Source organism: Pundamilia nyererei, unplaced genomic scaffold (genome assembly GCF_000239375.1).
Source record: "Pundamilia nyererei isolate P.nyererei 1_Seehausen unplaced genomic scaffold, PunNye1.0 scaffold00170, whole genome shotgun sequence".
Classification (NCBI taxonomy): domain Eukaryota; kingdom Metazoa; phylum Chordata; class Actinopteri; order Cichliformes; family Cichlidae; genus Pundamilia; species Pundamilia nyererei.
The window spans coordinates 394,653-419,239 of record NW_005187571.1 but is presented as its reverse complement, the minus strand read 5'-3'; the positions used below and the strand labels follow the sequence as shown (position 1 = coordinate 419,239).

The following is a 24,587-nucleotide window of genomic DNA, read 5'->3' as shown; positions in this document are numbered from 1 at the left end:
TATTAAGAAGTGCTAGCTGAGTTATGTGAAACATCTAAGAATTACACCATTTCAGGAAAACTTTTATCTTTAATGATGTGCTGACCACAGCTGCCTGAAAGGGTTTGATCCAGGCTGTGTTGGTGTCACTGAATGTCTCTCTCACTCTGCGAACTGGACTCCAAATACCTGCAAATCCCCCTGAGGGAGGAGCTGGAGGAAGTTAGAAGAGGAAAAGGATGTTTGGACTGCTTCGATTGTTCCACAGACGCCGCAAGTATCACAAATAGCTGTCAGACTGACAAAGCAGTGTCACAATGATCATCTGAAAGCTTTCTCATTTACAAAAAAAATCATGGTATTGAATGTTAAATACAAGCCTTGTTATGTTAAGCTATGCACTAAGAAGACTGATTCACCTGAGAGGTTGAGCGTGCATGAAAAATGTAACTGTGATCCCAGAAGACGACGATAAATGCGAGATTTTTACTGCATGGGTCAGTCCAGGTGTGTTGAAATGCTGCACTTTATTTTATGTTTAGACACTGATTTTATTGAACCCAAAACTAAATATATCTCAGGCGAATAGGGTTTACCAGACATGTGGAGTAGGAGGTTGATTTACTTGTGACCTGGATTATTATTATTTATTTAATTAAGCGTTTTGCCTATAAAATGGAACATATGTTTGTCTGTTTGAATGATTCAATAAATACCCAACATGGTAAAAACTTTTTTTTTCTGTCGTCTTGTTGTTGTTGTTGTTGTTGTTGTTGTTGTTGTTGTTGTTGTTGTTGTTTTGGATGAAATTTTGAATAAAGAATGTAAAAATCAGATTGTTCATGCTCAGGCACCAAGGTTGACAGTGTTTTCATTTTCATCGGTTTGGTAGGTCGCAGGGAAAATGCTGTTGCTAAAGTCTTTCACTGAGGAGAAACCTGAATGCATCACGTCACTCACTGCTCCTCGGGCTTTTAGTGCGTCGCTGACCAGACGCTGAAATTGATGCTGTCTGTAAATCTGTCAATGGCCAAGAACCAAAATACGTATTTTCTTCTTTTCTTTTTCTTTTTTTTTATTTATGGTCTCCAGACTAAACATGTAGAAATAGCAGTACCTTTTACAGAGGTAAATATGCACCAGAGAGCTGGAGCACACAGGGTGTGCCCTGACTTCAGCACAGGTTTAAAGACTTTTATGGTCTCCACCAACTCTGACTTAAAGTAAATGGAGTGTAAAGTTTGAGATCTCACAACAGACAAGTTAAAAAATAAAACATCAGAATAAAATAAACACCGCAGACAAAAGACAAAGTCCATACTCCATTTAATCATTTATAAGTGGGGAGGTATTTGGCAAGCATAGCGACTAATAGAGATAATGAGTTGGAGTTCAGTTGCTTCGACTGCTGATGGTTAGGCTCTAAATGTTGTGGATGACTGATGGTGTCTTTAGTGCCTGTGTGTCAGGGAAGAGTGTGAAGTATTATCTAGCAGTGGGTCTCAGTTGGTGATTAATGACTTTTGGCAAGTGTATTTATTTGTTAATCAATAATGAATTGAGAAGTGTTCCTGTAACTGTCTGGCTCAGATGGCATCCATCCAACCAAAACAGATCTGTGTGAAAAGGGATTTTTATATTTATTTTCATAAAATCACATTTTTAGGACATGATAAACAAAAACGCATCAAGTTGATTAATCTTAAAATTAAGCTGAGGTCACTTATTCTTGCGCTGTGACATTAAATTCATGTTACTTGCTAACTAACACAACTGCAGATTTTTAATAAAACTATGTATTTATTTATTTATTAGTATCTCGACTCAGGGATCAAGCACCAGAACCATTTGATCCTACATTTCCCACAAAAACATTTCCCACAAAACTTCCCATCATGCATTAGTCATTAGTCATCCCCTGACTGGTAAAATAAGCTCGTGACTTCCAAACTCCATGCCTAAAGTTGGCAACACGAACTTCCCATAAAAACTTCCAATGAAACGCTGAGGTCTAAAGTGTTTTCTCAGATTTTAGGAGGCTCCTGCAAATCCACAGTCAACTGTAGCGCGCACGACCGTTTTCACAGTATTACGGTAATTAGTAAACGGTAAGTGGAGTTTTATCCAAAATGTCGAAAACGTTGTTTTAATTTCTTTCTTCAGAGTTTTCCCGGCCGTGATCTGTATTTGTGCAATAAATAATTGTAATCATCTCTACCGACAAAAATAATAATTATAAATGAGAACCCTGATGATCTATGAGACTGATTGTTTTGCGCTACAGATGAATTTCGTAAACATCTATGTGAAAATGACGCAGACTTTAGCGGGGGACGCTGATGCTTTTAAGCCTTTGTCTCCCTCCCTCCCTGCCTGCCTGTCTCCACACAGCCTCCTCCCCCTCTGAACAAACTGGATGACCATCCCCGGATCACCCTGACTCCATCAGAGTCACAGCGCGGTTCAGTGGGTGCGGATCGGGACGCGCAGCGGGGAGCTTCGAGGATTTCGGATTAAAAACCAGCGCCAGCTATGAACACCTACAGCATTAAGCAGAAGTAAACGGAGCTGTGTCACACCGTCAACACAACGCGTCGAGGATGAACACCGCCGCCGCCACAGGATCGGCTTCTTGCCGTTTCGCCCACTATTTTGTTGTGTGTGGAGTGGACACGGAGACGGGCCTGGAGCCGGACGATGGAGCAGGTAGATGATATTTAAGGACAAAAAGACCCACCCGCCAATACACAGATACGCAGCATGTTATGTTGGATGACAGCATTAGCCAGGTTATATATTTAGTAATTCATATAGGCCTATTTGTGTTGCCCAATTGTGTCTCTGTTTGTGTGGGGAGGGGTGACAGCCATTTAAATATGATTTTTCTTCTCCCTGTCAGTGCTCTAAATAATATGTGTGAGCAGACTGTGCAGAATATCCTCAAATATATGAAAAATGTGATAAATATAAGGTTATATTTGGGCAGGATTTGTACATATCTCTGAGCATGTAGTATCAGTTGGAGGCGAAAGCAAAGACAAATGATGTGCATTGTATCATTTCCCAATCAGTCTTAAGCCATTGAAAGGAATATTTCTGATATATTGTCTTTTGTATCCCAGGTGCGGTCTGTTTATATTATACCCCTGTTTAGGACACATCACTTGGCGGCTGTGTTCATTGAGTTTTCATCATATTTTCAGTCTAGTATTGTGTCACATTAGATTTTATTTTATGGTTTCTGCAAGTCATCTACTGCTACACCTGCCTCGGGATCACAGGAGAGAAAGGGCAGAATCGAGGGAAAACAGCAGCGTCCTAATTCTGCTCGTTAAAGCTGGAACACAGCTGGAACATCCAGGCAGGGCTGTTTGCTCCCAGAATACACTCCTCTGTGAATCAAAACGCACTGATTAATCCACGTGATTTGGGGTGGTCTCAAACAGAAAGTGACCCATCATTCTTATTTTCCTCTTTTAACCAAGAAGGTGAAAGGGATGTGATGTCATATTTTGGGCTGCGGTGAAGTCTCCTCATCTCAGTTGCTTATTGGGGTTTATTTGTGGTTGACAAGACTCTAAGAAATAGAGAAATATCAGGTGGCGTCACCTCCTTTTGCAGCCAGTTGTTGACACTGAGCTGAGAACAACTCTGCCCAGGAGGCTCGTGTGACGTGCGCTGCGGTGTTTGTGAGAAAACGGTCACATCGCAGGTGTGCTGAATACCTTGAGCGTCACTTCCAGATCTGGAGCAGCAGTCACACCCTGTATTCTCCTCATCTCTGGAGCAGCTGTTGTGAAACAGCTCCTCATGGGGGGGCTTTTAGCAGACATGCTTGTTGTGTTTTTTTGCTCTTTGTTTTGTTTTGTTTTAAAGCTCTAATTAACCACTGGGTTAGAAAGCTGCCTCCTTGGCTACTGTCTCTGAGCTACACCGTTGTACTTATGTAACAGCAGGTCATCGCAGACCCATCGCTGCAGGGGGGCTCTGCTCCTTTAAAGGATTTCTCTCCCTGTGTGAGGGTTTTTCTCCTTTACTCACAAGTATTCCACAAGTTATAGCCCACTATGTGCTCTAAATGTGTCCCATATACAGTTCCTCTTTCTGTGAGAGTGTGTCTTTGTTGGCTTTCCCCCGTTAGACAATCTGCCCTTGTTAGCCTCTCAATACATGCCACTGTGTTTCTGCAGCCTAATCAGATTTCACATGACGTTGCCTGTTGGAATGCTGAATGGCCGACGCTTCAGCGCCCGTGCAGGCACGATGATGGTCACATAGGGGAGAGATATGACATCAGTGGAGTAGTCCCTGATCGCACAGAGCGAGCTTTATTGTGCAGGGAGATGTAAAGCCTATATCTCATTACTACTTGGATTAGACATTCTGCTTGATTCATTTGTTTTTTTTTTTCCAACATATTTTTAGGCACTTGGTGCTTTCTTTGTTCCTGAGCTTCAAGTCTAAGATAAAAACCAAAATTTATTTTCTTTTTTTGGTCGTGCGAGTCACCTTCAGTGGTCAGGCGCATCAGTGGTGGAGTGATTTTAAAGTGTCATCAGTCAGTACCAGCTGACACGCCTGTCATTTTAATATCTCTCTACTTTTTATGCATGCTCATGTAATGGTGTGATGAATGGGACAGCAAAGGTAATTTAGTTGGTGAAAGTGATGGATGTCTGTCTTTATTGGCTGCTCACTGGTGGCTGATGGAGTTGGCCTGTTTTAGGGACAGTGGAATGAATATGAAACACTAAAAACAAGACACGGCTGATATTAAAGTGACCATTGTAATGAATTTGGATACTTGGATGAGACATTCGTCACTGTTTTTGTGACAAATCGGTGTGAAAATGATAGTTATTCTCACGCCTACAGATGATGTAAAGCATCCAGCACATTTCTTGGATCTAGTGAGTCTGTTAATGTGCTAATTACAGGCCTTTAAGCTTTCATTCAAACACTAAAACAAACCTCCCTCCACTCCACTCCACTCCACCTCCCCTTGCTCTGTTACCCCGTGAAACACACACAGGCTGCATCTACGTCTGTGAAAGCTGTTTGGTGGGAACCCGTGTCAGGAGGAGAGCCGGGGGGGTGGCGGTTTAATTAGGTCAGCTGATAAAACCCAGGCTGACGTAACCTGTGACGAGCACAAAAGCTTTGTCTCGATGGCGATCATCGAGGCCACGGCGGAAATGGAAACCATGGCAACTCCTTCAGCGATGCTCAGTTGTGCCTCTCAGCGCCGACACTAATTTGTATTCTTAGTAAAGAACACTGCCATTCCCGCCCCGCGTCACTCTCGTCCATTAGCTGTCTCCCACCTACCGGTCTGAGTCAGTTTGACTTGAAGTGGCTCGCTCCTCGCTCTGCCTGCAGCGCAGTTTCTTGAGGTGGCGTGCGTCATTTCGTGGGCAGGTGATGTGGATGTTCCTGAAGGGTCGAATGAGTGCTGCAGAGCTGGTTTGGCATTTACAGATGATTTTGTTCTTGTGCAGCGATTCCAGTGAATGTCTCTGAGAGTTGATGGTGTGCTAGTAAAGCAGGGAACACAAAGAAGAGTACTGTTCAAGGGCTTCCCCCTTAGAAAGAGGATAAATAATGAAAGTACCTCGGTGATTACCCTCTGTGAATCATACACCCGTTTTTTTTATTTATTCATTTATTTATTTTTTTGCTGCAGCTTCATCTACTCTCACAGACAGCATTTTGCATGTAACCCGAGCTAGAAGCTGACACATGGTGCCGAGATTTAAAAAGGAGATACTTTAACCACACGAGGCAATGCATGTGTTCACTGCAGCAATTTATGTGGGATATAGTTCTCTTGCATGCACTTTGAATTCAGCACCTCTTATCAGTTTAAAGAGTTCCCTCCTGCAGTGTCAGGGATGAGGATTGTTGCATTGCTTTTCTTTATGCTAATGAGTTGAGTTACATAACTCTTGGAGTGGCTTTTCCCACTTTGCTGCAGCACATGAACTTCTTTTTACTATCTGTCAAGGTTGTCCTGGTCGTTTTTATTAATCAAAGCTGCTGTCATGTTCTGATGCCCTCTGTTCTGTCCTTTCTGTCTCATTATGAATTCTGGTTCAGCATCGATCAAGGTCACCCTGCATTAATAGAATAACCTCTTTACTCAATTTGTCTGTCTGTCTGTCTTTCAGGTGAGGGCTTTGAGCACAGCCCTGTTCGACGGTCCTTCAAATCGAAGGTTTTGGCTCATTACCCTGAAAATACAGACAGGAACCCCTTCAATAAAGATGCTGTCAACATGGTGAGATGTTGGATTGCACAGTGTTGGTCATTTTCTGTTACATCTGCAGCTGAAGGACAAGATGTGCCTGTTAGAAGGCCAAATGATTTTGTTGCTCTTTCAGCTATTGATGGAGAATAATGGAAGAGGCAAAGTCAGCTGGAGGGAAGTGTAATAGGAGTTACGTGCTGGCTTATTTTCTGCCCCTTTTCATCAGAGTCTTGCTTTCATCTAAACATGCAAAACAGGTCTGGATGATGAGAGCAGCATCAGCCTCACAGTTACATGAGTAATCAGACGGAGTGGAATCAGTGTTGGTTTGTTCTAGACCATTTCATATATTGTGCAAAAGCACCTTCCTCTGGCTTTGCTTTACTTTTTGGGGTCTTTTTAAGCATGTCATTTTATGTAGCTAATCCACACTTTTTACCCCCCAGGGGTGGATTTTTGCTCTGATTACATTGTAGGACAAAATCAAGCCTATGCTAGCACAAGAATATTTAAAATAATTGCCATTTTTGATGGTGGCAAACTTCAGTTTTATCAGGTTGAAGTGTCTGGAGGATGCTGATTTTTGCTGTTGTATATTTTGGTTTAACCCTCCATTTATATACTTTTTGAGGTCGGTATTGAACATTGTCACTCTGTACTAAAACATCTCTTGTTTTCTCTCCTCTGTCCTCCAGCTCTGCATGCCCAGAGGGCTGTCCTTTCGCACTCAAGCAGACAGACTCGATCCTCAGTTTCACTCCTTTACGATTTCTTTCGACGATTGCACGCGTTCCTACGGCTTTGTTCACACCTTCTACGAGGAGGTGACCAGTCCTCAGATTATCACTGCCATGCAGACACTCTGTCAGATGCACCATGTGGAGCACCACTCCTCTTCATTGGCCTCCTCTCCCTCATCCTCCTCTTCCTCTGCCTCCTCACCCTCCACCTCCAGTATGGACTCACTTGCGAGCAGCTTGGATGAGTCAGACGCCGAGTCTCTGGCTGGGGTGTCTGGCTGCCTCGGATGTGTAGGCTCCTTCGATCCAACGCGAGACACCCTGTATGTGTCCAAAGCCCTCTGCCTCGTCACGCCGCTCCCTTTTCTTCAAGCTTCACGACAGTTTCTGGTTCAGCTCCACCAGGCTGTGACGTCACAGACAGCCCCACCACTCCCTCTAGAGAGCTACATCCATAACATCTTGTACGAGGTGCCGTTGCCTCCACCTGGAAGGTCGCTGAGGTTCCATGGGGTGCAAGGGCCCATCCTTTGCCAGCGGCCCGGGCCAGGTGAGCTTCCTTTGGGGGAGTATCCTCTTGGAGATGCGTTCTCCCTCCTGGGTGTGGACAGCATGGTGAAACTACTTACCTGTGCACTTCTGGAGACACAGGTCCTGCTTTACTCTTCAGGTAAGCACTGAAATTACAGATTTTATGCATGCAAGATATTTTGGCATGTAACAGGAAAAGCAAAGCCGTAATTAGGAAAATAAATGACAGCTGAGTTTCACGCAGCTGCTTCAGTTTCAAGCTCCTGGTGCTGTGCGTGCTTGCTTTATGTCCATGTGTTGACTTATTCATGTTCATAAAATGTGTTGTTTCATACTATGACCACCATAATCATCATTAATTAGTCGTGATTTGGAGGCTCAGCCACCATGTTAGGTTTTTCTTAGTGGCCAAGTTTGGACAAGAGGGTTAGGGTTAGATAGGGAGTGCTACGTTATCAGTTAATGCCAATTAATTTGGTTAGATAGCTGCATCCATAGACTGTATGGGGACAGATGCCTGCCATGGTAAGTAACAGACAAGGTAAACAATATAATGTGTAAGTAGTTTTTAAAGGGATGATTTCAATGAAAAAATAACTGCAACATAAATTCGCTGTAGATCCTAAAGCCATAAGCAGGTTGTAAAAAGTCTTTTATTGCTGTAAAGTTGGCATTTTAACACAGGTGTCTGCAGGGATAGACTACAGACTGTACTTAAAAGATGGACATCATCACGGTGATGTCACCCACTGGTTTCTAAACTCTGTATTTCGTGTTTAGGAACCAGAAGTGACCATATTTGGGCAAGAGGGTGGCGAGTTAACATGTCACTCAGAGATCATATCAAGTCTGTTTGTTGACATCATTAAAATATTGATTTAACTTTTGAAGCGCACACATGCTGGATATGAAAAACATTTATAATGACACCTTTGAACTCTAATAATAATGACTGCACATACAGAAAAGCAGCTGTTCTTTGTATTTAACACAATAATATGACATGAAGCCTGCAAGTGGTTTGTCCTAAAACAAAATGTAGTGGGAAAGCCCAGCCTATGTGTGCATAGTTCTAGGATCGAGGGGGTGCTGGGTTTGACAGATGGGTTTTTGTGGGTAAATGTTGGAAGCTCTGACAGTGCAGCTTAGTGATATGGTGATGAGACCTCCGTAGTCATTAACTGTGCTGTGTAACAGGAATATGAATGAGCTCAGAGACGGCTTAACGCTTTGTTCGGATGTCTCTGTATACAGACTACCAGCGTTTGATGACCGTGGCAGAGGGCATCAACACACTGCTGTTCCCATTTCAGTGGCAACACATCTACCTGCCCATCATTTCTGCACCACTACATCACCTGCTCGACGCTCCTGTGCCATTCCTGATGGGTATCCAGCGCAGAGATGGAGCTCAGCGATCCTCCCTCAATCTGCCACATGAGGTACATCACTCGGAGGGAAAATTATGCGTAAATGTCTTTGCCGTTTCCCCTGTGAATGTACCAGTCAAAACTGCAGGATGCAGACATTTTAATAGAAGCTAAAATAAAAGGATCTAAAAATATACCGTAAAACTGAGACGATCTTGCAGCCATTTGCTTATCCGCTCCATGGTTCATGGAGCGCACCCTTTGCCTCCAGCATGTCGAACTGGGATGATGCATTTCCTCTGAGCTGCCTCCCCCTTTCAAATCCAATCCTGCATCCCAGATCACTTTATGCTGCATGAATATCTTGCCTCTGAAGCTTCTTTGAAGTCTCTCTGCCCCAGAAAAGAGGCAGCGGTAAGACAGCTCTGAGGGGATGAAAGCAAAAGTGCAGAGCTCCAAAAATGCAGAATAATGGGGCTGGATGAATTATTAAACAGAATTAGAGCTCACCACTTATTTCCCCCAAGGCCCTGCAATTTGAAGAAAATGAGGAACATCTTAATCATACATATATGAGTGTTTGCAGTTAATTAGTAGTCCTTCATTTTGATATGCATTAAAAAATCCAGTGTGTCCACTGATCCGGAGAATAATCAGGAAACAGAGCAGAACTTAATTCTGGTGAAATAAACGTTTGTGTGGTCTCTGAATGTGAAACAACCCTCCCCGACTATTCTTTCTCCTCTTCGTCTTGTTTGGTTTAAAGATGTGTTAAAAAACAAAACCAAACACTTGGAAGTGATGGCACTTGGAGGAAGGATGAAGCTGAACAGAGTCGACTTTAACAGTCCATTCTGCAGTTCATCTCCCCTGAGGCTAAAAACTCACTGCCGGAGGTCACTGCTGAAGGTCGTGTGGCTGCTGACTGTCGAGCACTGCTGAGCTCCGCTGCTGCTTACAGAGGCAGTTAAAAAAAAAAAAAACCTTTCTGTGGTTTGTTGCTTGGCAACTTTATGGGCACATTTGTTTTTTTTTGTTTTTTTGCAAAGGTTTCACATCGCTATCGCCGACTGATATTGCACTTTCCACATTGTCTCCTGTTGCAACGATAACAGATAATCTTTCACATGCTTATCAAAGTGAAATGCTAAGAATCTATTAATTGTGTGTAAATTTCCATCTCAGAGCTTAATTAGAGGGTAAAGCTCAGCTCACTCTGTCTGGATGAGATAACTGTCTGTACATTGTGACAGGATAAACCTATTATGATTATCTGATTGATGGGCACACTGAAAATTGTTTGTCGTATTGTAACTGTCTGGTTTGTCTCATATTCTAACACAGGCTAACCTGTGCTTCGTGGACATTGACAACCACTGCGTCGAAGCTCCTGAAGACCTTCCCCAGTTTCCGGATCAGACTGAACTCATTCAGGAACTGAGTGAGGTGTTGTTGCAATTTGGGCTGCCTCCACAGGGCGGTGTGATCGCTAAGCCCACGACCACCTCTTCCTCCTCCCCTCGGCTAAGCAGCCTGGTGCTGGAGGATCTGATGGAGGACAGAAGGAACGGGAACCTCGGAGGCGAGGAGTTGGCGGTGCTGGAGAGGCTGCAGGCTCTGGCGAGGAGGTGTGGAGGAGGAAAGATGTCAGATGGAGGGAAGACACTGGGACACGTGTTTGAGGAGGAGGAGGAAGAACTGAAGGCTGCAAAGCTGAATATTCAGCTGAGGGAGGTGTTTGCAGGACGTTTTGCTGCAATGTTTGGCAGATATGATGACTTCGTCATCCACAGCGCTCTGGATTTGGACTCTTGGTTGACCAACCGAGAGGGGATGTTCAACTTTGATAAGGTACTTTAGTGGATGACTGACTGATAGATTGCATTTATCTGAAATAAGTCATATTATTGTTATATCTTCATTCAGTAAACCCCTGCTTTTCAATGTTTTAGGGTTCCTTTCTCTCCGTTCAGCCAGCGAGCCACTTGCACTTCTTGTCCCGGTTCTTGGAGACATCCATGTTTTCTTCTTTTGTGGATGGGAAGGTTATATCTCGCTGGGCAGATAGGGAGCCACTACAGCAGCTGTTCGACAGCCGTTTAGAGCGAGAACGACTGTATGACACGGGGAGCGAAGATTCCTGTAGTTGTCTATACAGGAAATGCACTACCCTCTTTGAATCAGGTACTGTGAAGGTGCCCAGGATCACAAAGGGATGGGGGGGAAAGTGAAATGTGGCATGAAACATTTTACATGTTCTTATAAGTATTATTATTATTATTATAAATACTGTACTGTCCAACAAGGAGCACATACAAACACCAGTTTAGATGTTGGCGTCCTAACGAGAGCTGACTTTATTTTCATAGATATTCATGCAAATTGGACAGTAAAGTTTATATGCTGAGATAAGTTATTAGCTCCTGTAAGTTTAGTGGAGCTCTGACAAGCGCTAATATATATGCATACACAAATAAAGGAGCCTCATCGTCACTTTAATAATTACATATAGTAATTTAAATAAGCTGGACATGCTAATGAAACCCTGTGATAAGCCACTGGCAACTTATTATTATTATTATTATTATTATTATTATTATTATTATTTGCTAGCAAAGGTTAGTGCTGCTCTCCCAAAGTGTGGGGTAGGATTAGGGTTAAGACTTTGATCCCAGAGGGTTAAGGAAGGACCACTGTTGTATTTCTAATAGGACAAACTGAGAGTGAAACGTGCTAGTGCACTGTGGCGCACCAAGGCTTCAAAGAAGGTGGGAAATGCATGCATATAAACAATGTCAGCTTGATCAAGTCCAGACAAAAAAAAAGCAAAAAAAAATGTAAAGTCGTTCCAGGTGGGTCTTAGAAGTATTTATAACACTCAGCACAGTTCCAGTTTTATAAACATCAAGGGTTTAGATGTTGAAAGTAGGCTGGATACTTTCAGGTGACTGAGTGAGTTGCATACACTGTGTTTTACTAGACTTCAAAACAAGCACAAATTGTATAGTTTATGCATTGCGTGTGGAAGTAAGGAGGACCAGGAGTGGACCCCTGTGGAACACCTATGATAATACAAGGGGGGCACTGAGTTTTATCTGAAACCCTTTATTAGACTCTTCCATACCAGCTGAACGCAGTTATTTCAGTACAATAGCATGATCACATGGTTTAGATAGGTCTGTAAAATGTGTAAAATATCCATGACTTTAGTTGTATTTTAAGTAGATGCCTGACGCTGTTTCACCAATGTTTTTTCCAGAATATAATTAGGATATAGCAAAAATATTAAAGGAAATCTGAGCAAAATTATGCAATGAAGCTGGATGCCAGATTTCGCAGAGGGAATCTGCAAATCTGACACCATCTGCCCGTCTGTTTGGGTTTATATGGTGATTATGCTGCTTGGCCTTTCTCTCCCTTTTGTGATAAGCACTGAGGATTTTGCATAAACTGTGCTTAGGGGGGTTCTTGCACCAGGTTTTGCAGCCATATAAACTGTAATTCATTCAACATTACTGAAACAAAATAAAAACCAAATTACCTGGTGGATAACTGGAACACAAAAAGCAATGGGATCGAATGAAATGTAAGGGGGAAAAGATGGGTAGAACTAGTAAATTAGAGAAGAATGAGGCACATGCTGGTCTGTGAGCATTATATAAGCAGAGGACAGCAGGGCTCTGTGTCCTGTGAAAACTGCTGCAAAGCTGCAGCTTTGAAGTGGTGCCAGCCTTTCATCTCTGTGGCTGGTCTGTGGCATTGTTCACAATTCACAAAGTCCATACGTTAGACTCCAGAATAACATAACATGGTTACTTTCTTTTATACTGTGTTAGGGTGTTATGCACAAGCCATTCATGGAAATAACTAATTTAATTGAAATGTGAAATCCCTTTAAAAATTAATTAATTAATACAAATGAAAACAAACAAAAATAAATGTTTTTTTGTTCACTTTTTTTCTCTGCAGGTCAGACCATCGAGCGGAGGCTGCTGAAGGCCGACCACACAGCCATACACCCCCACCTGCTGGACATGAGGATTGGCCAGGGTCGTCATCACCCGGGCTACTTCCCTAAGCTGCAGGCGGATGTCCTTGCCCAGGCACAGAACACCAACAAGTGAGATTCGTTTCCTGCTGTTATTAAGATTAAATTAAAATCTGTTTCTAGTGAGTAATGAAAATAATTAAAACTTTATTTCCAGGCGTGACTGGTTTACTCTGACTTGTGTAAAATTCTGGATTTTATTTTGCTGTGTCATCAGGTGGTCCAGTCGTGTCACAGCCTCTCGTAGGTCTGAACCCAAGAGATCCACAGTTTCTGATCAGTCAGGAGTGGACAACGAGCAGAGACAGGTACCTACAGTGTGTGTGTCAAAAAACACACACACAGATTAGCATGCAGGCTTCAAGGGGTGTGTGTCTAATATGTTACCTGTTTATTCAACAGAAATCCACCTTTGCGAGGAAGAATCTCCGCCAGTCTAAACTACTTGACCTGACGCCTCAAGCTATCACTCAGACGCACCGGGAGTTTGTTGATGGGCTGCTCAGCGAGTGTCGTCTAAAGGTAAGCGCTCTCGTTAGGTGCTTAAAATAGGAATGTTCCTAATTATTTTACTCAAGGTTAATGCAAAAATCTTCTTCTTTTTAGACCAAACGGATGCTGAAGGAAAGGATGGGGAAGGAGAGTGTGGAACTGGGTCAGGGAGAGGCCAGCATCACAGGCCTGCAGGAAAACACACTCATCCACGGCCTGTGTGACCTGCTGGAGAGAACATGGGGCCACGGTCTGCAGGTGAAACAGGTGAGCTCACGTGGCATGCTAAGACCGCGCTGTATGTCTCCATGTGAAGAGACTGCCTAGAAAAATGTCTGAAACGGCAGATGATTGCATGCATGCTGGGAATTAACTACTGCTTATTGTGAACAGGGGAAGTCTGCTCTTTGGTCCCATTTGCTTCACTATCAAGCTGCCCAGGGTAAGACGGAGGCACCAGCTGAGTCTCCAGGTCAGAGCACAGCCCCCCGTCTGTACTGAGCTACTTTTGGAAATCACTGAACTAAGAATGGACTCATAATTGGTGCTTTTTCTGCCTTTTCAGGATCTAACTGTTCAGACCAGAGAACAGTTGATGATGGCGCTTTGCCCCTGAGAGGATCGTTAATACAGGATATGAGGTAATGAGGCAGTTGATGAAAGGGGCTTTTAGTTTTCTAGATGAGCTCAGAGGATATTATTAGTGTAAAAGTTGAATATTGCAGCTCCTTTTAGCCGGTCTGTCGTTCTTCCAGGTTTATCCAGACCATGAGTGAGGGTCTGTCTGATGTGGGTCAGGCCCGAGCCTGGATCCACCTGGCTCTAGAGAAGAAAATGCTATCCCAACACCTCAAAGAGCTGCTCACAAATCAGGAGCTGCTCCGGTAAGAGTTCACAGTTGATAAATAAACAGAAATATTGCTTTTTTATTAATTTAGTTTGCAGTATCACTGATATTGTTCTCTCTTGGGCCCCTGACAGGCAGCTGTACAAACCTCATGCATTCCTGCTCTGCGAGGAAGAAAGGGAGCAGTTTTTGTTCCACCTGCTCTCTCTCAACACCGTGGACTACCTCTGCTTTACACGCGTCTTCACCTCAGTCTGTAAGTCGTGCGAGCTTTAACAGCAGAAAAAATTTTCTTTTGTGCTGTTTATTACGACAACCACACTAACTTCCTCCTTATTAACACGGATTAAAAGTGTCCCTGCAAAAAGACCCTCTCTCCAGACATCAAAGAGAAAACATGAAGCCTAATGCCAAAATATATTGCAAGAAGAGTTGGGCAGTGGATAAAAAAAAGAGGGACAAATGCATAAAACGTGATTTTGCGTGTCTCTCTCTAGGTATTCCATATCGTGTTGTTATAATACCCATGAAGAAGCTGAGCATCGCCATGGCAACAGTTGATCCTTGGGTGTGTGTGTCAGGAGAGTTGGGCGATTCTGGAGTTAGACAGATCCCAAAGAATACACAAGAAATTTTTTTCCAGGTTGGTATTCATCCCGCTGTTGTAACATCACAGCCGATGGAGACACAAACACAGAGAGCTACTCTTATTGTGATTTGTGGTTTTGATTTCAGTGCAAGAACCTGGGCAGGCTGAGCACTCTGCAGCTGGGACAGGAGAACTCGGGCCTGCTGGCCAAGTGTCTCATTGACTGCGTGATGGTGTACAATGAGATTACAGGGCACACCTACAAGTAAGATTCGTCCTCTGATATTCTTCGGTCGTTGAAAGCTGCGTTTGACCTCGCACAGCATTTGATACTATGTTTATGAACATCAGCTCACAGGCTGATAATGTGTTAAAAATATAATAAAGGCTAGATGATCCAGCTGTTCAAAATCTGATGTCTGAACTCTCTAAACACTTTAACCCAAAGGTTGCTTAGAAAAGCTGATGTAGAAAGTATGTAGCTGTTTTATGCAGAGGAAAAAGACTCTGTGAATTTGAATTTTCAAACCACTTTGATAGCTGAAGTTACATTATCTATAATATGTTTTGTTTTCTTTTTCGTTTTGACCCTAATGCAGTGGTTCTTAACCTTGTTGGAGGTACCGAACCCCACCAGCTTCATATGCGCATTCACTGAACCCCTCTTTAGTGAAAAATAAAATGTGATTTTTTTTTTTACTGGTGCACAAAATGAGCCATGCATGTCATGGCGAAGGCTCTGCCGAACCCCTGAGACCGACTCACCGAACCCCTAGGGTTCGATCGAACCCAGGTTAAGAACCACTGCCCTAATGACTGCCTCAAGTTAAAACACAAAACCGTAGCAGATAATAGAAGGCTCTCCCTTCAGCCAAATCCTTCATTTTATTTTTTTATGTAGTCTTTATTCGTTTTTAAAATCTTGAATACAATGTAACGCTCAGCCTTTGTTTCTTGGAAGGTTCCCTTGCGGCCGATGGCTTGGTAAAGGCGTGGGGGACGGCAGCTTGGAAAGAGTCCTCATTGGTCAGCTGGTGTCACCTGGTGCGGAGGAGGATGCTGGAAGGTTGACAGGGACACCTCCTCCGGAGCTGGCCTCTCCTTCTCAGAGTGTGCGGACAGTCCTCGGATCACTTGGTAGCCGTAGCAGTACGTCCTGACAAAGAACACATTCTTTAGCACAATAGTTGACCTACTTGTTGAACGAGCAGATGATTCTGCTCCTGGATCACCTTTCTGTTCCCCTCTTAGTTTCATTATTCATCCTCGTGTTCCTGTTGCTAACTGCACTTCATTCATCTTCTCAGGGATGCCGTTTGTTGAAGTACAAGAGGACATGAGGGAGGCGGTAAATAACCTTGTGAAGCATTTCCACAAACCTGAACAAGAGGTGTGTGTATGCGTGTGTGAGACAAGTGCTATATTCGTTTTACTTGCCGGCTCACTAAGCTGAAAGGGTGACAAAATAGTTAATGCAGACAGGAGAATATTTGCAGCAACTGCCAGCCTCCCGCTGTGTTATTTTTATCTATAACATGGTTCATTACCCCAGCCTCTCCAGCGCGGGCCTCATTTGTTTCTCTTGTGTATCAGGCTAGCCTTTCTCATCTCCGTTAAGAGCACAGCAGAGACCTGATGCATCACTTGAGTTTGGCTATAAAAGGCTTCTAATTCATTTTAATAACGTCTTTAGTACACAAGCTTTAATGTACATGCATACGTTCTGTTTACTTTAACAAATATGAGACTGTTATAAACAGTAACATGAGCTTTTGTTTGAAGTAGGTCTATTAACTCTCTGCTCCCATTCCTATCACCCCAGAGGGGAAACCTGACAGTCTTGCTGTGTGGTGAAGGAGGTCTGGTGCTTTGCTTGGAGAAGTTCCTCCTCCATGGTCTCAAATCCAACCGACTTTTTCAGAGGAATGTGTTCGTTTGGGACTTTGTGGGTAAGTGTAAATCAAAGAGGTGACGTCTATTTCCTGTCTTCATCTAGTGGGGAGTTAATCTGCATCTCAAGTTGCAAACTAAACTAAAAAGGGTCACCAATGCTTTCCCACAGAAAAGGCCGTGGCTTCCATGGAGACTGCTGATCAGATGGGTGACCTGCACGGATCAACACTGACAAAGGGCCCGCCCTGCGACCTGCTGTGCCACTACGTCAGTGCCATCAACGCCTCTCCTAGAAATATTGGAAAAGAGGGCAAATTCCAGCTGTTTGTCTGTCTGGGAATTAGGTGAGCAGATTTTGAAACTCCCTTTGAAATCTGAATTGATGTTGTAAGAAAACATTTTGCAAGACACCCTCGTTCCTCAGGTGGAAGATGTTGTTAAAGCAATCACAGGCAGGAAGGTTATTTTCTTTTCTATTCTTTTATATAAAGCAGAATAATTTAAGCCGTCGTCGTCGTCGTCTTCTTCTGCTTTTGGCCAGATCATCTGTATCCATCTCACCCTGTCCCTAGCATCCTCCTCTGTCACACCAACCATCTGCATGTCCTCCTTCACTACATACATGAATCTTCTCTGTGGTCTTCCTCTTTTTTTTTCTTCCCTGGCATCTCCAAATTTATTGTCCTTTCTTCCACATATCCACTGTCCCTCCTGTGTCTAAATCATCTGGCCTCTTAACTTTGTCTTCAAACTGCTTAAACTGAGCTGTCCTTCAGATGCACTCATTTTTAATCTTGTCTGTCTGAGTCACTCCCATTGAAGATCTTAGTATCTTCAGCTCCACCTCCATTTGTTTCCCGTTTGTGCTACCACCTTCAAACCATACATCATAGCAGTTTGCAATGATAACAGTATAGTAGCTCAAGAATATTATTAAAGTTTAAGAATCATAGTTGACGCCCTGAATACAATTGACCTTGCAGTGCTTGAAAGCTTCAGCACGTTCTACAAACTTTATTTATGACCCCGTTATTGACCATCGGTGTTCTCGTCTTGGCAGGGACCGGCTTCTCTCTCTGTGGCTCCCCCTGCTGGCAGACTGTCCCCTCACAGCTCGGACATACGAGGACGGTGCTCTGCTGCGGGACCGTGCTGCTGTACACTCCCTCTCTCGCATGCTGCACACACTAAATGATTTCGCCATCACTCTGGAGACAGCACTGGTTAAAGGAGTTGACCTCTGACCTCTGAGTTTAGCAGCTACGCTGACAGATTCAGATATTCATCTTCCCAAGAGTGGGGAAGGGAGGTACATTCGGACATTTGGCGAAATGTGACTCTGTCATATCATCACGATCAGCAAAATGGACAGTGAGCTAGACAAAACCGCTGGCAACTCAAGCACCAAACATATTGCCTTGTTCACTGATGTACATGTCTTATATACTCTGATTGCTTCAGGAAATAGTCCTGTGCTTGTTTACACTGTGAAGTTCTGTTTCCTTGAGGAGAACTGGAGGGTCATTAATAAACTCACATCTACAGTCAATATTTTCCCTGCTCACATCATTTATACTGTACCTAACACTAGGATAACCATACCTGTCCTACTGCTGTGTTGTTTGCACTTGAATTTTAAACTAAGCACATGCATGGCCAGAATATGTTTGTTTTTTGTTTTTTATGTCTTTTGGTGTTGTATTCTCAAACGTCAGTTCTCAGGCCTTATTGTTATTACTATTATTACCATAATTATTTTTGATTTCATTTGATATTTTAGCAAATATAGTCAAAACAAATTATTCTACCCCTCTATAATGTTAAATTTATATATATATAGATATATTATGCTATTATTATACTGCGTAATGTCTGGCCTGTTTCTCATTGTTTATTTCAGTTTGGGGTCACATGTGACGCAGAGTTGTGCTCACGAAATCCTCAGTTGGTAAAACACTGGAACCAAACTGGTGTCCTAGTTGTGTCAGTTTAAATAGTCCTTGTCATTTTGTCAGAAAGCCCCCCCCCCCCCCCCTTCACTTCTCTCTGATTGTAAATATTTTGCTTCATCAGATCTTTGATAGAATTGTTTCATCCTTCCATCCCATGTTCCTATTTGTTGTTGGTGTACTGAATTTGTGACATATTTTTTTCCTCTACAAAGGCATCTTGTTTGTGTCTCCGTAACAACAGACACACTCTCTCGTGTGGACAGTAGTCATGCTGTTTTGTTTTTAAGCTCTTCAATTGTCTGCAAAAAAAGGGAGAGGGGGAGAGGGGGAGAGAGGGGAAAAAAAATCAGACAATGAATAGAGTACATGTTCTCAAAACCGCTAGGTATTATGTTGATGTTGCATCCAATTAAACAGTTGAGGAATTATGAAAAATGCTGTCTCCTGCACTATCCCGCAAGCACTATGTAACCTATGATGACCAAGCCTCTTTTCTCCTTTAAATACAGATTAGAGAAAGCAATAAATAATGAACTGTTATTTATGAAGTGTGTGGTCAAGATTAAAGTTAAAATTGAAATAAGTGCCATTTGTTGATGTTTTTTTGTGACGCTTATCTGAAATATCTGATGAGACTCTTGGATTAAAATGATTGCCAGCTATTAAAAGGTTGACTTTACTACTATTACACTGATGCTGATGAAGAATCTTGCTCTTATAAACTTGGTAAATGTAAAAACAAAAATACAACTGATTTTTTTTTGTTGTTTTTTTTGTTTTTTATACTCAAGGCGCTAATATATATTTTTTAAATTTCTGCATTGCTGTTAGCCTTAAACTGACCACTGGATGGAGACTTACGTTCACCCACCTTTTATTTACTACTAATCTGATCCGTTCAAATCAACAAAAAGCCCCATTGCCGTCCAAGACGCCAAGCCCCCTGAAAAACCGTAGGCCTCCAGACGAGCCATCTGGCGTCCTGTAGTAAAACAACAGGCGCCGCCCCCTTGCTTACATTCTCCAATGTGCCATAGCAACCGGGGCCGAGCCCCCTGTTCCCGCGCAATGTTCCCATCCTTATAAGGCCAGTAGAATGCAGACGCACGCATACGTCATACGTCGTTTATGTAAATAGTTTGATTGAAGAAAAAGAAAAAAAAAGCCCTCGTCTCTACTCTGAAATGGAGGTGTGGATACCACGCATGCGCACAATAGTCCACAACTCTAGTCCCGTCCACAAGCGCAGACATCAACAAGAGAGCGGGTTACCGATGAGGGTAGATGTTCATAAGTCACAGCGTAACGACGCGGTATTCGGACTGTTATTACTTTGGATCAGCTCCACACAACTCGCAGAAAGGTAACGATTGTCTGTGTTCGTCTGGCCTCGTCTTTAAAAAGCCTTTTAAAAGTGTTCGCCGCGCTTTTCAGGGCCGTAATTCAGAAACAAGCTTCGAGATGTCTCACGAACAATTGCTCTTTTTTTTATTTTTAAGGCCTGCTGCGCGGACCCGACTTGGTGGTCAGCGGTATTTGTAGGTCACCTTAGAAACAACGAAACTAACCGGGCAAAGTGGGAGGAAAGCGGGAAAAGCGCAAATGTGCGTTTAAAATGCGTTTGAAGGGGCTTTCACGTGCGGGCACGAAGAGGAGCAGGGGGGATGGCTGCTGGTGCTCGTGCTCCTGCTGTTATTATTATGGGTTGGCTCGGCGCATTTCGGCGACAATTTATCGGTAATGTAAACGTGGTAAAGTGGGTTAATGTGAGCGTCTGGGCTGCAAATGTGTTCTTGTACAGAAGGAGACAAGCGTGGATGCAGTGTGCCGCACATTTTCTGTCTGCTAGGCAAGCCAAGTTGAACCTCTCACGCCCACCCGGAGCGGAGATGCGTCTCAGCACGCGGCCACCGCTGTCAACAAAACCGCTCCCGCGAGCGCAAAGTAATCCCCAACCAAAGCAGGAAAGCCAAGCTGGATAAAAAATGTGGTTTGTGGGAGAAACCGGAGAGAAAAGCGACTTTCCGAGAGCCGCCGCTTTGAACTTGCCGCACATGTAGCCGATTGTGGATTGTTGCAGTGACGCGGCTCTGGAATAACAAAGAGTAAAGATCAAATTACACATTTATTTCAGAGCAGCTCCCCTTTAACACCAAGCCCGCCGATTTTATTTGTTATTTTTTGTGCTCTCGAAACACGTTAGTCCGAGTTTATCCCCTAGCATAAAGTTGAGGTATAAACTCGGCATCGTGGAAGCGGAGGATGGTCATCATAAAATGGGTGCGCATGAAGCAGGTCGTGTGGCATGCCATGCTTCCTCGCTGGCGGAGTGGGCGGTGAAAATTGGCGACTTGCACTTTTCTCTCGATGAAAAAGAGGACATTGCTCGGTGTCTTCTTTTATTCTGAAAGGCGAGGGTGTTATTCGTGCGAGTTCGGCAGCTTTTCGCGGTGATTTTTCTTTCTTTTTAGCGTTTGTTTTAAATGTTGCAGTTTTTGCGGAAAATCGCATCACACCCCCTTCGCCACATTGCCTCCGCCTTTGAAGTGTGTTGCCATGTTGAGTTGCGTCACGTACTGTATTTTGCTGCAGAGATCGTCTGTAATTTACAGATGAGGCACGCGAAGGGTAGAAACAAATTAGTTTCTACCCTTTATTATTTAGTTTTATTATTTAAATTGCTTGGTTACATTTTATTTTTTGAATGAATGCTGCTTTCTTAGCTTTCGAAGTGCAGGTTAGGTGCACGTCTTGTTTAAAAGGACTTTAGTATAGAAAAACAATGTTTGCACTTCACTACAAATAAAACTGCGCAACAGTAAAGTGCTATTGAATCTCTTCTGTTGTTATATAGGAACTATACCACGCGAAATCGTTTATAAATTAAGGTATAGCCCATTTTTCCCCCACAGTTAATATATTAGCTGTGTCACAGGTGAGAATAAGTGCCAGAGTTGGTATTCCTTTCTCAATGCAACTTACTTCATGTCGGCTTGTGTTGCTTTTTAAACTGACCTCTCCACAGAAATGCCCAATATCTAGTATCTGATTTAATCATGCAGAGTGAGAGTTCTTCGCCATTTTCCTGCTCTTTTTTACTCTCTATGGCACCGCACTGTCAGAAGACCCCGAGGACTGATGGCAAGAGGAAAAAAAAGCCCAGTCTGGGGGGCGCGGCTCACAGTTTTTGCCGCAGTTCAGGTCTACATGTGCCGTGGAGATTAAATTTTGCCTAGCAACATAAATCATAATTCCTGTGCACGCTTATTACATTTCGAGTAATTTCCCCCGGACGCAGTGATGTATAATATTTTACTGGCATTTCTCTAGTAACGCGGTACACATTTTGCAGTTTGTCTTTCCACCTCGTGACGAATAACGCATCTTGTGCGGCCCGGAGGCTCGCAATGATTGCGTGCGTAAATCTTATTTTGGGTTTCCAAAACGAAGCGTGAATCCTGTGAGCGCAGCATGGTGACATTATCTGTCTGACACGCTGTCTGACTGTTGACCTACTTCCCCCACTCTGTCTCTCCTTCCATGTGGGTCAAAGCGGAGAGATGCTCCAGCAAAACTGCTTTCCGTGAACGTTGTTGGCGATTAAACACATTTTTGTCCGCTCACTGCAGACTTAACTGAAATTTGTGCTTCACCTCTGACCTGCACTGCAAATGTAGGGGTGAAGGGAGTATTCTCCTCCACCCCCACCTCCTCCTGCTGCTGCAGCAGTAAACACTCGGTGCACACTGATCATATGTAAACATTTAACCCCCCTTTTTTCTCCCCTGAATGCAGATGTTTGGCTTTCACAAGCCTAAAATGTACAGGAGTTTGGACGGCTGCTGCATCTGCCGTGCAAAGTCGTCAAGCTCTCGTTTCACAGACAGCAAGCGCTATGAGAAAGACTTCAGGAGTTGCTTTGGGTAAGAGATACACCTGAGCATGTGCGGGGCTGCAGGCAAACCATACCTGTCATGGTTTTTAGGCTGTGCACGTCATATTGATGCTAAAGATTTTCCATTTTTTCCTCCTCATCACAAACTGAAATTGTCTTCCAGACTGAGCGAAAGCCGGTCTGGAGAAATCTGTAATGCCTGCGTGCTCCTTGTGAAACGGTGGAAAAAACTCCCTGTGGGAACCAAGAAGAACTGGAACCATGTGAGTTTCAGTGCTGACAGCATGACCGGCCTATCACTTTATGGTGATGATAAAACCCAAATTATACAAATTCGTCCGGTTTCCTGTCCCTCATCCAGGTTGTTGATGCCAGAGGAGGTCCCAGCTTAAAGTTAACTTCCAGGCCCAAGAAAATAAAGTCCATCTCCAAGAAAGCACGGCCAAGCCAGATCAACAGGCTTCAGAAAGAGCTGAAAAGACACAGTAAGTAATTATGATGTATATTTGAGGAAAATGGTAAAGTCATGACAAAATAATGGCTAAAAAAAGGTAGGTTTGGAAAGGTGTTTATTTCTGTGGGATCGGGACATTAAAAATACACCAGCACACATCTGTTTGTACCACAACGTTTCAGTTTTACTTTACCTTTCCTTTCCAGGCGCACTGGGTTAATGGATTGTAGTAGCACTCCTGTTACTTCATTCAGGTTTTTTCAGGTTTTAAAAAAAATATACATATATATATATTATTTGTCCTATTCTGTCCTCTAGACTCAGATGCCCACAGCACCACCTCCAGTGCCTCCCCTGCTCAGTCTCCCAGCTACAGCAACCTGTCAGACGAGGGGTCCGACACAGAGCTCAGCCCAGGATCCAGCCGCTCCCCCGTTTTCTCATTTCTGGACCTAACATACTGGAAGAGGTAAGGTGGACAGTGAAGCACTTCTTTAATCTACAGGCTTAATTTTTAGAATAATCTACTACAAGTGGTTTAACTGTATATAAACCTTCAAGCCTTCGCCTGCTTTACATATACAGGTGAAACTCCCACCGATGCCCCACCCTGCTGGATTACAGTGACATTAAAGGGATTTCTTTATGTATTTAACTTAATATTACTAACTGTTACTTGCTTATTATTGTATGTAAATAATTTTTGTTTGTTCGTTTTGGGTCATTAACTAATAGTTGCATTTATTTTTAGTGACAATTTTGCAGGTTTGTTATAAATGTATTTAGGATTTGAGTTTACTTTTACCTTCCAGACAATCTGTAATGTTTTATTGGCAAAGTTTGTAGAGATTTTGAAACTTGCTTGAGACCAGTAATCTATCAAAGCATGAAAATATATTTTACAAAAAAAACCCTAAAATGTTGCATTTTTAAAATAGATTTAATAACTGACTTTTGATCTTTGACTTGTTTTTCAATACATTTTTAAAAATTTCGTTTTTCTTAGAGCATTTTTTGTGGTGCCTGATGTTTTATATATTAAGCCTAATGCACATCTTTTTGTTTGTCAGACAGAGAAACAACAGGAAAATGCATTCATTTCTGTCAAATACTCAATACTACCTTTAACACATGAAGTGCCATGCTAATCCAGGATAACCCAGATTCAACACTGAATGCATTTTAATGCAATTAAATAACAGTAAACACACAGAGCCATAATGCTTTCTGTCTCATTTCATGCTCTGTGCAGGCAAAAGGTGTGCTGTGGAATAATCTACAAGGGGCGCTTTGGGGAGGTGCTCATCGACCCCCACCTGTTCAAACCGTGCTGCCGCAACAAACGACAACAACAACAGCAGCAGAAGCAACAGCAGCAGCAGGAGGAGGAGGAAGAGGACGAGGAGGACGAGGAAGAAGAGGTGGAGGCAGAGGAAGGTCGGGTGTGTGTGGAAAAATCCCAGATGGGAGAGGAAGTGAAGGAGATGGCAACTTGTGGTGAAAGTGCAGAGTCTGCTCAGCTGCATGTTGCATCGCCACCAGTCAGGAGT

The 24,587-nt window shown here is 43.1% G+C and overlaps 2 protein-coding genes across 3 annotated transcripts; both read left to right on the top strand.

Annotated features, from left to right (window-relative positions):
* The first annotated feature begins 1,918 nt into the window (after nucleotides 1-1,918).
* Nucleotides 1,919-18,285, top strand: LOC102211908 (DENN domain-containing protein 5B-like). 2 transcript variants are annotated; one of them, XM_005745943.1, is made up of 22 exons: nucleotides 1,919-2,087; nucleotides 2,371-2,685; nucleotides 6,147-6,256; nucleotides 6,922-7,636; nucleotides 8,752-8,939; nucleotides 10,212-10,718; nucleotides 10,820-11,051; nucleotides 12,837-12,987; nucleotides 13,133-13,223; nucleotides 13,318-13,437; nucleotides 13,522-13,674; nucleotides 13,801-13,879; nucleotides 13,973-14,048; nucleotides 14,163-14,291; nucleotides 14,389-14,510; nucleotides 14,752-14,897; nucleotides 14,990-15,108; nucleotides 15,805-15,992; nucleotides 16,151-16,233; nucleotides 16,666-16,792; nucleotides 16,906-17,080; nucleotides 17,797-18,285. In XM_005745943.1, the coding sequence occupies exons 2-22, from the start codon at nucleotides 2,580-2,582 to the stop codon at nucleotides 17,978-17,980; spliced, it is 3,801 nt and encodes a 1,266-aa protein (XP_005746000.1). In that variant the 5' UTR covers nucleotides 1,919-2,087; nucleotides 2,371-2,579; the 3' UTR covers nucleotides 17,981-18,285. The 2 variants fall into 2 exon arrangements, with proteins under 2 accessions (XP_005746000.1, XP_013769548.1); XM_013914094.1 differs by lacking the exon at nucleotides 1,919-2,087 and having other exon boundaries at nucleotides 2,309-2,685.
* Nucleotides 18,286-19,891: 1,606 nt separating this feature from the next.
* sinhcaf (SIN3-HDAC complex associated factor) lies at nucleotides 19,892-24,587 on the top strand. The gene is given in 7 exon segments (XM_005745942.2): nucleotides 19,892-20,051; nucleotides 22,484-22,611; nucleotides 22,747-22,846; nucleotides 22,945-23,068; nucleotides 23,356-23,506; nucleotides 24,290-24,395; nucleotides 24,397-24,587. Coding segments are annotated over 6 exon segments (729 nt in total). The 5' UTR covers nucleotides 19,892-20,051; the 3' UTR covers nucleotides 24,517-24,587.

Coding starts and splice junctions, on each gene's coding strand:
- LOC102211908 (XM_005745943.1), top strand. CDS start 2,580: ATGAACACCGCCGCCGCCACAGGATCGGCTTCTTGCCGTTTCGCCCAC. Junction 11,052..12,836: donor CACTACCCTCTTTGAATCAG/GTACTGTGAAGG, acceptor TTTTCTCTGCAG/GTCAGACCATCGAGCGGAGG. Junction 13,224..13,317: donor TGGACAACGAGCAGAGACAG/GTACCTACAGTG, acceptor TTTATTCAACAG/AAATCCACCTTTGCGAGGAA.